We start from the raw sequence: 14,403 nt of genomic DNA on the forward strand, positions 1-14,403 counted from the left end.
TGCCGTGTGTGGTGTCCTTATATACAGGCGGCTTGTGTGGTGTCCTTATACACAGGCGCCATGTGTGGTGTCTTTATATATAGCTGCGGTGTCTTTATGTACAGGTGCCGTGTGTGGTGTCCTTATATACAGGCGGCTTGTGTGGTGTCCTTAAACACAGGCGCCATGTGTGGTGTCTTTATATATAGCTGCGGTGTCTTTTTGTACAGGTGCCGTGTGTGGTGTCCTTATATACAGGCGGCTTGTGTGGTGTCCTTATACACAGGCGCCATGTGTGGTGTCTTTATATATAGCTGCGGTGTCTTTATGTACAGGTGCCGTGTGTGGTGTCGTTATATACAGGCGGCTTGTGTGGTGTCCTTATACACAGGTGCCATGTGTGGTGTCTTTATATATAGCTGCGGTGTCTTTATGTACAGGTGCCGTGTGTGGTGTCCTTATATACAGGCGGTTTGTGTGGTGCCCTTATACACAGGCGCCATGTGTGGTGTCTTTATATATAGCTGCGGTGTCTTTATGTACAGGTTGCGAATGTGGTGTCCTTATGTACAGTCGCCATGTGTGGTGTCCTTATATACAGTCGCCATGTGCAGTGTCCTTGTATATAGACTGCTTGTGTGATGTCCTTATATACAGTTGCCATGTGCGCTGTCCTTGTATGCAGGCGGCTTATGTGTTGTCCTTATGTACAGACGCCATGTGCGGTGTCCTTGTATACAGGCAGCTTGTGTGTTGTCCTTATGTACACGCACCATGTGCGGTGTCCTTGTATACAGCCGGCTTGTTTGTTGTCCTTATGTACAGGCGCCGTGTGCGGTGTCCTTGTATACAGGCGGCTTGTGTGTTGTCCTTATGTACACGCACCATGTGCGGTGTCCTTGTATACAGTCGGCTTGTTTGTTGTCCTTATGTACAGGCGCCGTGTGCGGTGTCCTTGTATACAGGCGGCTTGTGTGTTGTCCTTACGTTCAGGCGCCATGTGTGGTGTCCTTATGTACAGGCGCCATGTGTGCTGTCCTTGTATAAAGGCGGCTTGTGTGTTGTCCTTATGTACAGGCGCCATGTGCGGTGTCCTTATATACAGTCGCCATGTGCGGTGTCCTTGTATACAGGTGGCTTGTGTGTTGTCCTTATATACAGTCACCATGTGCGGTGTCCTTATGTACAGTCGCCATGTGCGGCATCCTTATATACAGTCACCATGTGCGATGTCCTTATATACAGTCGCCATGTGCGGCGTCCTTATATACAGTCGCCATGTGCGGCGTCCTTATATACAGTCGCCATGTGCGGCATCCTTATATACAGTCGCCATGTGCGGTGTCCTTATGTACAGGCGCCATGTGCGGTGTCCTTGTATACAGGTGGCTTGTGTGTTGTCCTTATGTACAGGCGCCATGTGTGCTGTCCTTGTATAAAGGCGGCTTGTGTGTTGTCCTTATGTACAGGCGCCATGTGCGGTGTCCTTGTATACAGGTGGCTTGTGTGTTGTCCTTATATACAGTCACCATGTACGGTGTCCTTATGTACAGTCGCCATGTGCGGCATCCTTATATACTGTTGCCATGTGCGATGTCCTTATATACAGTCGCCATGTGCGGCGTCCTTATATACAGTCGCCATGTGCGGCGTCCTTATATACAGTCGCCATGTGCGGTGTCCTTATATACAGTCGCCATGTGCGGCGTCCTTATATACAGTCGCCATGTGCGATGTCCTTACATACAGTCGCCATGTGCGGTGTCCTTATGTACAGGCGCCATGTGCGGTGTCCTTATGTACAGGCGCCATGTGCGGTGTCCTTGTATACAGGCAGCTTGTGTGTTGTCCTTATATACAGTCGCCATGTGCGGTGTCCTTATGTACAGGCGCCATGTGCGGTGTCCTTGTATACAGGTGGCTTGTGTGTTGTCCTTATATACAGTCGCCATGTGCGGTGTCCTTATGTACAGGCGCCATGTGCGGTGTCCTTGTATACAGGCGGCTTGTCTGTTGTCCTTATTTACAGTCGCCATGTGTGGCGTCCTTATATACAGTCGCCATGTGCGGCGTCCCTATATACAGTCGCCATGTGCGGCGTCCTTATATACAGTCGCCATGTGCGGTGTCCTTATATACAGTTGCCATGTGCGGTGTCCTTGTATACAGGCGGCTTGTGTGTTGTCCTTATGTACAGGCGTCATGTGCGGTGTCCTTATGTACAGTCGCCATGTGCGGTGTCCTTGTATACAGGCTTGTGTGTTGTCCTTATGTACACGCACCATGTGCGGTGTCCTTATGTACAGTCGCCATGTGCAGTGTCTTTGTATACAGGCGGCTTGTTTGTTGTCCTTATGTACAAACGCCATGTGCGGTGTCCTTATGTACTGGCGCCATGTGCGGTGTCCTTGTATACATGCGGCTTGTCTGTTGTCCTTATATACAGTCACCATGTGCGGTGTCCTTGTATACAGGCGGCTTGTCTGTTGTTCTTATATACAGTCGCCATGTGCGGTGTCCTTGTATACAGGATACAGGCGGCTCGTGTGTTGTCCTTATGTACAGGCGCCGTGTGGGGTGTCCTTGTGTACAGTCGCCATGTGCGGAGTCCTTATATACAGTTGCCATGTGCGCTGTCCTTGTATGCAGGCGGCTTATGTGTTGTCCTTATGTACAGACGCCATGTGCGGTGTCCTTGTATACAGGCGGCTTGTGTGTTGTCCTTATGTACACGCACCATGTGCGGTGTCCTTGTATACAGCCGGCTTGTTTGTTGTCCTTATGTACAGGCGCCGTGTGCGGTGTCCTTGTATACAGGCGGCTTGTGTGTTGTCCTTATGTACACGCACCATGTGCGGTGTCCTTGTATACAGCCAGCTTGTTTGTTGTCCTTATGTACAGGCGCCGTGTGTGGTGTCCTTGTATACAGGCGGCTTGTGTGTTGTCCTTACGTTCAGGCGCCATGTGCGGTGTCCTTATGTACAGGCGCCATGTGTGCTGTCCTTGTATAAAGGCGGCTTGTGTGTTGTCCTTATGTACAGGCGCCATGTGCGGTGTCCTTATATACAGTCGCCATGTGCGGTGTCCTTGTATACAGGCGCCATGTGTGCTGTCCTTGTATAAAGGCGGCTTGTGTGTTGTCCTTATGTACAGGCGCCATGTGCGGTGTCCTTATGTACAGGCGCCATGTGCGGTGTCCTTGTATACAGGCGGCTTGTGTGTTGTCCTTATGTACAGGCGCCATGTGTGCTGTCCTTGTATAAAGGCGGCTTGTGTGTTGTCCTTATGTACAGGCGCCATGTGCGGTGTCCTTGTATACAGGTGGCTTGTGTGTTGTCCTTATATACAGTCACCATGTACGGTGTCCTTATGTACAGTCGCCATGTGCGGCGTCCTTATATACAGTCGCCATGTGCGATGTCCTTATATACAGTCGCCATGTGCGGCGTCCTTATATACAGTCGCCATGTGCGGCGTCCTTATATACAGTCGCCATGTGCGATGTCCTTACATACAGTCGCCATGTGCGGTGTCCTTATGTACAGGCGCCATGTGCGGTGTCCTTATGTACAGGCGCCATGTGCGGTGTCCTTGTATACAGGCAGCTTGTGTGTTGTCCTTATATACAGTCGCCATGTGCGGTGTCCTTATGTACAGGCGCCATGTGCGGTGTCCTTGTATACAGGTGGCTTGTGTGTTGTCCTTATATACAGTCGCCATGTGCGGTGTCCTGATGTACAGGCGCCATGTGCGGTGTCCTTGTATACAGGCGGCTTGTCTGTTGTCCTTATATACAGTCGCCTTGTGTGGCATCCTTATATACAGTCGCCATGTGCGGCGTCTTTATATACAGTTGCCATGTGCGGCGTCCTTATATACAGTCGCCATGTGCAGTGTCCTTATATACAGTTGCCATGTGCGGTGTCCTTGTATACAGGCGGCTTGTGTGTTGTCCTTATGTACAGGCGTCATGTGCGGTGTCCTTATGTACAGTCGCCATGTGCGGTGTCCTTGTATACAGGCTTGTGTGTTGTCCTTATGTACACGCACCATGTGCGGTGTCCTTATGTACAGTCGCCATGTGCAGTGTCTTTGTATACAGGCGGCTTGTTTGTTGTCCTTATGTACAAGCGCCATGTGCGGTGTCCTTATGTAAAGGCGCCATGTGCGGTGTCCTTGTATACATGCGGCTTGTCTGTTGTCCTTATATACAGTCGCCATGTGCGGGGTCCTTGTATACAGGCAGCTTGTCTGTTGTTCTTATATACAGTCGCCATGTGCGGTGTCCTTGTATATAGGCGGCTTGTCTGTTGTCCTTATACACAGTCACCATATGCGGTGTCCTTGTATACAGGATACAGGCGGCTCGTGTGTTGTCCTTATGTACAGGCGCCGTGTGGGGTGTCCTTGTGTACATTCGCCATGTGCGGAGTCCTTATATACAGTCGCCATGTGCGGAGTCCTTATATACAGTCGCCATGTGCGGTGTCCTTGTATACAGGTGGCTTGTGTGTTGTCCTTATATACAGTCTCCATGTGCGGTGTCCTTATGTACAGGCACCATGTGCGGTGTCCTTGTATACAGGCGGCTTATCTGTTGTCCTTATATACAGTCGCCATGTGCAGCGTCCTTATATACAGTCACCATGTGCGGCGACCTTATATACAGTCGCCATGTGCGGTGTCCTTGTATACAGGCGGCTTGTCTGTTGTCCTTGTATACAGTCGCCATGTGCGGTGTCCTTGTATACAGGTGGCTTGTCTGTTGTCCTTATATACAGTCGCCATGTGCGGTGTCCTTGTATACAGGCGGCTCGTGTGTTGTCCTCATGTACAGGCGCCGTGTGGGGTGTCCTTGTATACTGTCGCCATGTGGGGTGTCCTTGTATGCTGTCGCCATGTGGGGTGTCCTTGTATACAGTCGCCATGTGCGGCGTCCTTATATACAGTCGCCATGTGCGATGTCCTTGTATACAGGTGGCTTGTGTGTTGTCCTTATGTACAGGCGCCATGTGCGGTGTCCTTGTATACAGTCGCCATGTGCCGTGTCCTTGTATACAGTCGCCATGTGCGGCGTCCTTATATACAGTCGCCATGTGCGATGTCCTTGTATACAGTCGCCATGTGCGGCGTCCTTACAGTTGTGGACAAAAGTATTGACACCCCTGCAATTCTGTCAGATAATACTCAGTTTCTTCCTGAAAATGATTGCAAACACAAATTCTTTGGTATTATCTTCATTTAATTTGTCTTAAATCAAAAAAACACAAAAGAAAATGAAGCAAAAAGCAAAACATTGATCACTTCACACAAAACTCAAAAACAAAAAGACAAAAGTATTGGCACCCTCAGCCTAATACTTGGTTGCACAACCTTTAGCCAAAATAACTGCGTCCAACCGCTTCCGGTAACCATCAATGAGTTTCTTACAAGGCTCTGCTGGAATTTTAGACCATTCTTCTTTGGCAAACTACTCCAGGTCCCTGATATTTGAAGGGTGCCTTCTCCAAACTGCCATTTTTAGATCTCTCCACAGGTGTTCTATGGGATTCAGGTCTGGACTCATTGCTGGCCACCTTAGAAGTCTCCAGTGCTTTCTCTCAAACCATTTTCTAGTGCTTTTTGAAGTGTGTTTTGGGTCATTGTCTTGCTGGAAGACCCATGACCTCTGAGGGAGACCCAGCTTTCTCACACTGGGCCCTACATTATGCTGCAAAATTTGTTGGTAGTCTTCTGACTTCATAATGCCATGCACACGGTCAAGCAGTCCAGTGCCAGAGGCAGCAAAGCAACCCCAAAACATCAGGGAACCTCCGCCATGTTTGACTGTAGGGACCGTGTTCTTTTCTTTGAATGCCTCTTTTTTCTCCTGTAAACTCTATGTTGATGCCTTTGCCCTAAAAGCTCTACTTTTGTCTCATCTGACCAGAGAACATTCTTCCAAAACGTTTTAGGCTTTTTCAGGTAAGTTTTGGCAAACTCCAGCCTGGCTTTTTTATGTCTCGGGGTAAGAAGTGGGGTCTTCCTGGGTCTCCTACCATGCAGTCCCTTTTCATTCAGACGCCGACGGATAGTACGGGTTGACACTGTTGTACCCTCGGACTGCAGGGCAGCTTGAACTTGTTTGGATGTTAGTCGATGTTCTTTATCCAACATCCGCACAATCTTGCGTTGAAATCTCTTGTCAATTTCTCTTTTCCGTCCACATCTAGGGAGGTTAGCCACAGTGCCATGGGCTTTACACTTCTTGATGACACTGCGCACGGTAGACACAGGAACATTCAGGTCTTTGGAGATGGACTTGTAGCCTTGAGATTGCTCATGCTTCCTCACAATTTGGTTTCTCAAGTCCTCAGACAGTTCTTTGGTCTTCTTTCTTTTCTCCATGCTCAGTGTGGTACACACAAAGACACAGGACAGAGGTTGAGTCAACTTTAATCCATGTCACCTGGCTGCAAGTGTGATTTAGTTATTGCCAACACCTGTTAGGTGCCACAGGTAAGTTACAGGTGCTGTTACTTACACAAATTAGAGAAGCATCACATGATTTTTTGAACAGTGCCAATACTTTTGTCCACCCTCTTTTTTATGTTTGGTGTGGAATTATATCCAATTTGGCTTTGGGACAATTCTTTTTGTGTTTTTTCATTTAAGACAAATTAAATGAAGATAATAATACCAAAGAATTTGTGTTTGCAGTCATTTTCAGGAAGAAACTGAGCATTATCTGACAGAATTGCAGGGGTGTCAATACTTTTGGCCACAACTGTATATACAGTCGCCATGTGCGGTGTCCTTGTATACAGGCGAAGGAGAAAAAGGCACCACTGCAAGGAGCGCACACTAAACTCAATGAAGTAGAAATATTTATTGATGCAAAAAGGATATTAAAAACATGCTAAAAACATGATAGGCAACCCACAATTGTACAATATAATGGTTGAACATGTGTGACATATGTATCTACAATATGATAATCCATATACCGTCCAACCTATATAGAACTCCTTTTGGATAAAATATTCTGACTCAGGCTTACTGTGCGCTCCTGGTCCAGCAGCGCACAGTAAGCCTGAGTCAGAATATTTTATCCAAAAGGAGTTCTATTTGGCGGTCACGTTGTGGACCTTCGGGCGTGCAGCAAGCTGACATTGACTTACATGCTTATATCTTTCCTGGAAAAGGTGAGTAGATTCCATTTGAATTTATTCCACTTTCCACCCAGATAAGACCCTATTGCGCTTTCCTTTTTCCTTAGTTTTATACTGGTCCAACCTATATAAGAATATATCAGCAACCACCCTAAGGTAAGGCTCATGGGGACCACCAGGCCCTAATAAAATGGAGTAACCACCAATCATACACTCCAGTAATAATACTGGAGTGTCGAAGCCGCACGGGTTGTGGCGATACGCGTGGGGTATGGTCCTGGGTTGGGCACCCACTCTGGTTACTTTATTACAGTTTGACCGCTAAATGTGCTCGGTGTGGCAATTGGTATACTGGGTGGTGAATTCTGGCCCCTTGGTCTGAGGCCTATTGTGGTCCAATTGCCTTTAATAGGAAATATCTATTATTACTGGAGTGTATGATTGGTGGTTACTCCGTTTTATTAGGGCCTGGTGGTCCCCATGAGCCTTACCTTAGGGTGGTTGCTGATATATTCTTATATAGGTTGGACGGTATATGGATTATCATATTGTAGATACATATGTCACACATGTTCAACCATTATATTGTACAATTGTGGGTTGCCTATCATGTTTTTAGCATGTTTTTAATATCCTTTTTGCATCAATAAATATTTCTACTTCATTGAGTTTAGTGTGTGCTCCTTGCAGTGGTGCCTTTTTCTCCTTTTCTACAGTTTATTCCACTGTTGCGGCACCTTTTCTCGTATAAATCTTTAATATTGGCACAGTTAGTGCGCCCTATTGTGTTTACATCCTTGTATACAGGCGGCTCGTGGGTTGTTCTTATATACAGGCGCCGTGTGCGGTGTCCTTGTATACAGGCGGCTCGTGGGTTGTTCTTATGTACAGGTGCCGTGTGCGGTGTCCTTGTATACAGGCGGCTCGTGGGTTGTTCTTATGTACAGGCGCCGTGTGTGGTGTCCTTGTATACAGGCGGCTCGTGGGTTGTTCTTATATACAGGCGCCGTGTGCGGTGTCCTTGTATACAGGGGGCTCGTGGGTTGTTCTTATGTACAGGTGCCGTGTGCGGTGTCCTTGTATACAGGCGGCTCGTGGGTTGTTCTTATGTACAGGCGCCGTGTGCGGTGTCCTTGTATACAGGTGGCTCGTGGGTTGTTCTTATGTACAGGTGCAGTGTGCGGTGTCCTTGTATACAGGCGGCTCGTGGGTTGTTCTTATGTACAGGTGCCGTGTGCGGTGTCCTTGTATACAGGCGGCTCGTGGGTTGTTCTTATGTACAGGTGCCGTGTGCGGTGTCCTTGTATACAGGCAGCTCGTGGGTTGTTCTTATGTACAGGTGCCGTGTGCGGTGTCCTTGTATACAGGCGGCTCGTGGGTTGTTCTTATATACAGGCGCCGTGTGCGGTGTCCTTGTATACAGGTGGCTCGTGGGTTGTTCTTATGTACAGGTGCCGTGTGCGGTGTCCTTGTATACAGGCGGCTCGTGGGTTGTTCTTATGTACAGGTGCCGTGTGCGGTGTCCTTGTATACAGGCGGCTCGTGGGTTGTTCTTATGTACAGGTGCCGTGTGCGGTGTCCTTGTATACAGGCGGCTCGTGGGTTGTTCTTATGTACAGGTGCCGTGTGCGGTGTCCTTGTATACAGGCGGCTCGTGGGTTGTTCTTATATACAGGCGCCGTGTGCGGTGTCCTTGTATACAGGTGGCTCGTGGGTTGTTCTTATGTACAGGTGCCGTGTGCGGTGTCCTTGTATACAGGCGGCTCGTGGGTTGTTCTTATGTACAGGTGCCGTGTGCGGTGTCCTTGTATACAGGCGGCTCGTGGGTTGTTCTTATGTACAGGTGCCGTGTGCGGTGTCCTTGTATACAGGCGGCTCGTGGGTTGTTCTTATATACAGGCGCCGTGTGCGGTGTCCTTGTATACAGGTGGCTCGTGGGTTGTTCTTATGTACAGGTGCCGTGTGCGGTGTACCTGACACATGCAGCAGTTTTTACGTCGCCGTCTAATGACAGCATTTTCTGCAGGTTGCCCTATGATCGGCTGCAGTGGTCGCAAGACGTAGATGTGAATTTAATAATGAACAGCGGAATTTTTTAAAAAAGAAATCACTGCTGTTACCGTCAGGACAGGAAAGATGGCGGCCGCCGAAATCGTGTACGAAAATCAAAATATAAACCAAGTGACTGTGCCGGATTACTAACAACATTCCGAGACGCAGTCAGGTGACCTCTGTCAGCCAATAAGATGCAAGGAGCAGACTGATTAACATTCACTGAATTCACAGACATATTGTTACTGGAGATCTGCAGGATCCTGTCGCCTCCTCGTCACTTCTCCTATTTGGTAATTTAAGGCTTTGAAGCTCCGCGCTTTGTTAAAGTTCTAAAGAGCCGCAAGTTAACAGAAGGACAGGACCTGATCCTGAGCAGCACCGTGCACGGGGATCCGCAGCCCAAAATCACCTGGTTTTTAAATGGTAAAAGTCACCCCTATATGTGCAAATGTTGTGCACCCCTGGGAGTTCACCACCAATCAGCAGAATAGTGAGTGCAGCTCTGGGGTATAATACAGGAGGTAACTCAGGATCAGTAATGTAATGTATGTACACAGTGACTGCACCAGCAGAATAGTGAGTGCAGCTCTGGAGTATAATACAGGAGGTAACTCAGGATCAGTAATGTATGTACACAGTGACTGCACCAGCAGAATAGTGAGTGCAGCTCTGGAGTATAATACAGGAGGCAACTCAGGATCAGTAATGTAATGTATGTACACAGTGACTGCACCAGCAGAATAGTGAGTGCAGCTCTGGAGTATAATACAGGATGTAACTCAGGATCAGTAATGTGATGTATGTACACAGTGACTGCACCAGCAGAATAGTGAGTGCAGCTCTGGGGTATAATACAGGGTGTAACTCAGGATCAGTAATGTGATGTATGTACACAGTGACTGCACCAGCAGAATAGTGAGTGCAGCTCTGGAGTATAATACAGGGTGTAACTCACAATCAGTAATGTAATGTCTGTACACAGTGACTGCACCAGCAGAATAGTGAGTGCAGCTCTGGAGTATAATACAGGAGGCAACTCAGGATCAGTAATGTAATGTATGTACACAGTGACTGCACCAGCAGAATAGTGAGTGCAGCTCTGGAGTATAATACAGGATGTAACTCAGGATCAGTAATGTGATGTATGTACACAGTGACTGCACCAGCAGAATAGTGAGTGCAGCTCTGGAGTATAATACAGGGTGTAACTCACAATCAGTAATGTAATGTCTGTACACAGTGACTGCACCAGCAGAATAGTGAGTGCAGCTCTGGAGTATAATACAGGAGGCAACTCAGGATCAGTAATGTAATGTATGTACACAGTGACTGCACCAGCAGAATAGTGAGTGCAGCTCTGGAGTATAATACAGGATGTAACTCAGGATCAGTAATGTGATGTATGTACACAGTGACTGCACCAGCAGAATAGTGAGTGCAGCTCTGGGGTATAATACAGGGTGTAACTCAGATGGTCAGACCTCATCTGGAATATTGTGTCCAGTTTTGGGCACCACATTTTAAAAAAGACATCAACAAACTGAAGCAAGTTCAGAAAAGAGCGACCAGAATGGTGACCGGTCTGCAAACCCTGTCTTATGAGGAAAGGTTGCAGGATTTGGGAATGTTTAGTTTGCAAAAGAGAAGACTGAGAGGAGACTTAATAGCTGTCTACAAATATCTAAAGGGCTGTCACATTGTAGAAGGATCATCTTTATTCTCATTTGCACAAGGAAAGACTAGAAGCAATGGGATGAAACTGAATGGGAGGAGACACAGATTAGATATTAGAAAAAACTTTTTGACAGTTAGAGTGATCAATGAGTGGAACAGGCTGCCACGAGAAGTGGTGAGTTCTCCTTCAATGGAAGTCTTCAAACAGAGGCTGGACAGACATCTGACTGGGATGATTTAGCGAATCCTGCTTTGAGCAGGGGGTTGGACCAGATGGCCCAGGAGGTCCCTTCCAACTCTACGATTCTATGATTCAGGATCAGTAATGTGATGTATGTACACAGTGACTGCACCAGCAGAATAGTGAGTGCAGCTCTGGAGTATAATACAGGATGTATCTCAGGATCAGTAATGTAATGTATGTACACAGTGACTGCACCAGCAGAATAGTGAGTGCAGCTCTGGGGTATAATACAGGATGTCACTCAGGATCAGTAATGTAATGTATGTACACAGTGACTGCACCAGCAGAATAGTGAGTGCAGCTCTGGGGTATAATACAGGATGTAACTCAGGATCAGTAATGTAATGTATGTACACAGTGACTGCACTAGCAGAATAGTGAGTGCAGCTCTGGGGTATAATACAGGATGTGACTCAGGATCAGTAATGTAATGCATGTATACAGTGCCTGCACCAGCAGAATAGTGAGTGCAGCTCTGGGGTATAATACAGGATGTCACTCAGGATCAGTAATGTAATGTATGTACACAGTGACTGCACCAGCAGAATAGTGAGTGCAGCTCTGGGGTATAATACAGGATGTAACTCAGGATCAGTAATGTAATGTATGTACACAGTGACTGCACCAGCAGAATAGTGAGTGCAGCTCTGGAGTATAATACAGGATGTCACTCAGGATCAGTACATTATACTTTTGCTCTGACGCTTTGAGCTTTCTGTATTGTAGTGCAGTAATAAGTGTTTGATTCTTATTGTTTGTGATGTGGCAGCCCCATCCCCGTCGTGTGACCCGGATGGTGTGATCAGGCGCACACAGGCTGTGCAGGATCATTAGAATATACTGTAATTTTCTTCTATTATTACAGCAGTAAATGGCCTCAGACTTTCTCCTTTCTTTTCTTCACATGCAGTTCCGCTCTTGACCACGTGGGGGCATCACAGACTCTCTGATTTTCCAAGTGCAGAGTTTCACATTTTCGCTTTTCTTTTTTCTTGCTGTTTTGTGGTTGTGATGATTCCTGTAGTACTTTGATGGTTGATCTTTTGCGCTGATCACTTTGATTCTCCTCAGATCAGCCCATGCAGTTTGGCCGCTCCACGTATGAAGACCGGATCGCGAAGCTGACGGTGCAGGATGCTCTACCTGAAGGTCGGGGCGTCTACACCTGTGTGGCGCAGAACAGCGCTGGATCGTCATCCTGTAGAGCGACGGTGACTGTGACAGGTGAGAAGTTCTTCCCCACAGCAGCCAGACGTGTGAGAGGTAAATGATGGGAGTGAAGTCCGTGCACCCAGATGTGAAGCTACAATGAAAGGTTTCCCTAATTCCTCCCAGACTGTCGCCTCGATTCAGTATGGCCGGCGTTGTGCTCTAGTCTTCGTGGTACTTTCGCTGGAGTGAGGAGCGCACAGTTCAGTGTGGGGTGCATGATGGCGCCCCCTGATTTAGACGCCCCTTACTGCGGCCTCCACCTGAGAGCTTGCTCCCTTCGGGCTGGAGGAGGACGCTGCTGTCTTTCACAGCACTAGAGTGGCGTAAACTTTGCAGAATTTGCCAGGCGGACTTGTCCAGGGCCCGGCCCCCATTTCTGCCCACGTTGGTGGAGCTGTCCAGGACTGGCATAAAAGCGCAAAAAGTTCCCACATTTTTGCACAACTTTTGAGTTTCACAAATATTTGGCGACATTTCATGGCGTTTTACGTGCAAACACCTCGGTGAATCGGGCTCTTGGTGTCACTCTCCGTTTTCAAGCCCTCTGCTTGCTGTCAGTGAGTACATCCTTGTCTTTCTCTTGACCTGCTCACAGCTGAGGGTTTGTTACATGTCTGATGTAGGCAGTCTTCTGGAGCTAAATCAGGGGCACACATATCTCACCTGTCCTGGTAGGTACAATGGATCAGTCCGGGGTTCAGGCATCCTACCTTACAGAGGATTGTCTAGGTCGGATGCAATTGTAACAAACCCTCAGCTGTGAGATGTGTCAGGGGATTCTGAGTCTGTGACAGCAGCCATAACCATATGATGACACCACGGCGAGCGGGGAGTAAAGTATCGGAGTCCTTATCTTTATAACCAGGCAGCTACTTTCTTGGCCCCTTTCCCCTGTGCCAGGCCCTGTGGTTGGGGCGGGATTTAGGGGTGCACATTAGTGCTCATCCCGCCCACATATAGCACCCGAAGTGGAGAGAAGACCATATATATATACAGTATATATGTGTGTGATCGGAGGAGGTGATTTAATGGACAGAGCAGGAATTCCTGATTAATCCCCGGGATCCAGGGGTAAAGAACGTGGAAAATGTCTGCAGTCCTGCACAAATCATCTCAGAACATAAACCTGGCAGTGCAGAGACGCGTGACTGTCATGTATCTGCTGTAACAGGACCCACCGGGATCTGGATCTCGTCTAGGATTAATGGCAGCTCCCCGGGCAGCCCCCTGACGGGTGGTGGGCACAGGACGTGTCAGCAGCTGCTCACTGGAATAGCTGGGATAAGCGGCTGCCGGGCACCGCTGCTCTCTTCACGTAATGGGAAAACCCAGCGGAAGGTCCTAAAATGCTGCAAATATGCAATCTCTATGAGAAGACCCCAGAGGGAGTCACGTTATCCCCCATTCCCCAAAATGGCGCTGCACATTACTTCAATCACTGGACAGAGGGCTGTCTTATAACAGTTCCCATCAAAAGTTCTTCAATTTCCCAGTAATCTCGGTATTCTCATACATCCCTGTTGCTTTCTGGAAATGAAGATGAACCAGATCTAACCTGATCACACGGATTGTTACAATGTATCGCCTGCACTGACACACTGTAACAGAATAAGGACAGGAGCGGAGATCTGTGCGGAGTCATGAAAACTCCATACAAGTGGAAAAAGCCTGCAGCTGGGAGAGATGAGAGTTTAGGGCAAAAAACTGAATAAAGGAAGAAGGTGTTCTTATCCACGGACAGCAAGCAGAGATGTTAGGGCACAGGACAGATGAGAAAGTGGCAGAACTTCTCAATGTGCAGCCCTCTGGGTGATTGTGGGGGGCAATACTGAGGAGCAGGTGGAGCGGACATTGTCGGGGGCTCCTCAGTGGTCTCTCTGGGATCTGGAGATGTTCATCCCCAGGGTGCAGTAGAGGTGCAGGGATTACCCGGACCCCTGACTTCTATTGATTGTAGCACAGATTTGGGGGTGAGGGCCGGGATCTGCCGCCCTCATGAGAATCCCATTAAAGGCGTCTCTGCGGGATGGTGAGGCTGTGTCTGCACCCAGATCTTGAAGCATTACTGCCAGCATTGCACGGCGCGCA

The 14,403-nt window shown here is 48.1% G+C and overlaps 1 protein-coding gene across 3 annotated transcripts in view; it reads left to right on the plus strand.

Annotated features, from left to right (window-relative positions):
• The first annotated feature begins 12,137 nt into the window (after window positions 1-12,137).
• Window positions 12,138-14,403, plus strand: part of MYLK (myosin light chain kinase) — a 196,699-nt gene continuing 194,433 nt past the window's right edge. The window contains exon 1 of one of the 3 annotated variants that reach the window (XM_073545258.1): window positions 12,138-12,327. In XM_073545258.1, the coding sequence (XP_073401359.1) occupies window positions 12,183-12,327 (145 nt within the window). In that variant the 5' untranslated portion in view covers window positions 12,138-12,182. The remainder of the gene's footprint in view (window positions 12,328-14,403) is intronic. The other 2 variants (XM_073545255.1, XM_073545256.1) reach the window with 2 other exon arrangements.

The sequence above is a fragment of the Dendrobates tinctorius genome, unplaced genomic scaffold, assembly GCF_039654945.1.
Source record: "Dendrobates tinctorius isolate UK_male_01 unplaced genomic scaffold, ASM3965494v1 ptg000143l, whole genome shotgun sequence".
Taxonomy (NCBI): Eukaryota; Metazoa; Chordata; class Amphibia; order Anura; family Dendrobatidae; genus Dendrobates; species Dendrobates tinctorius.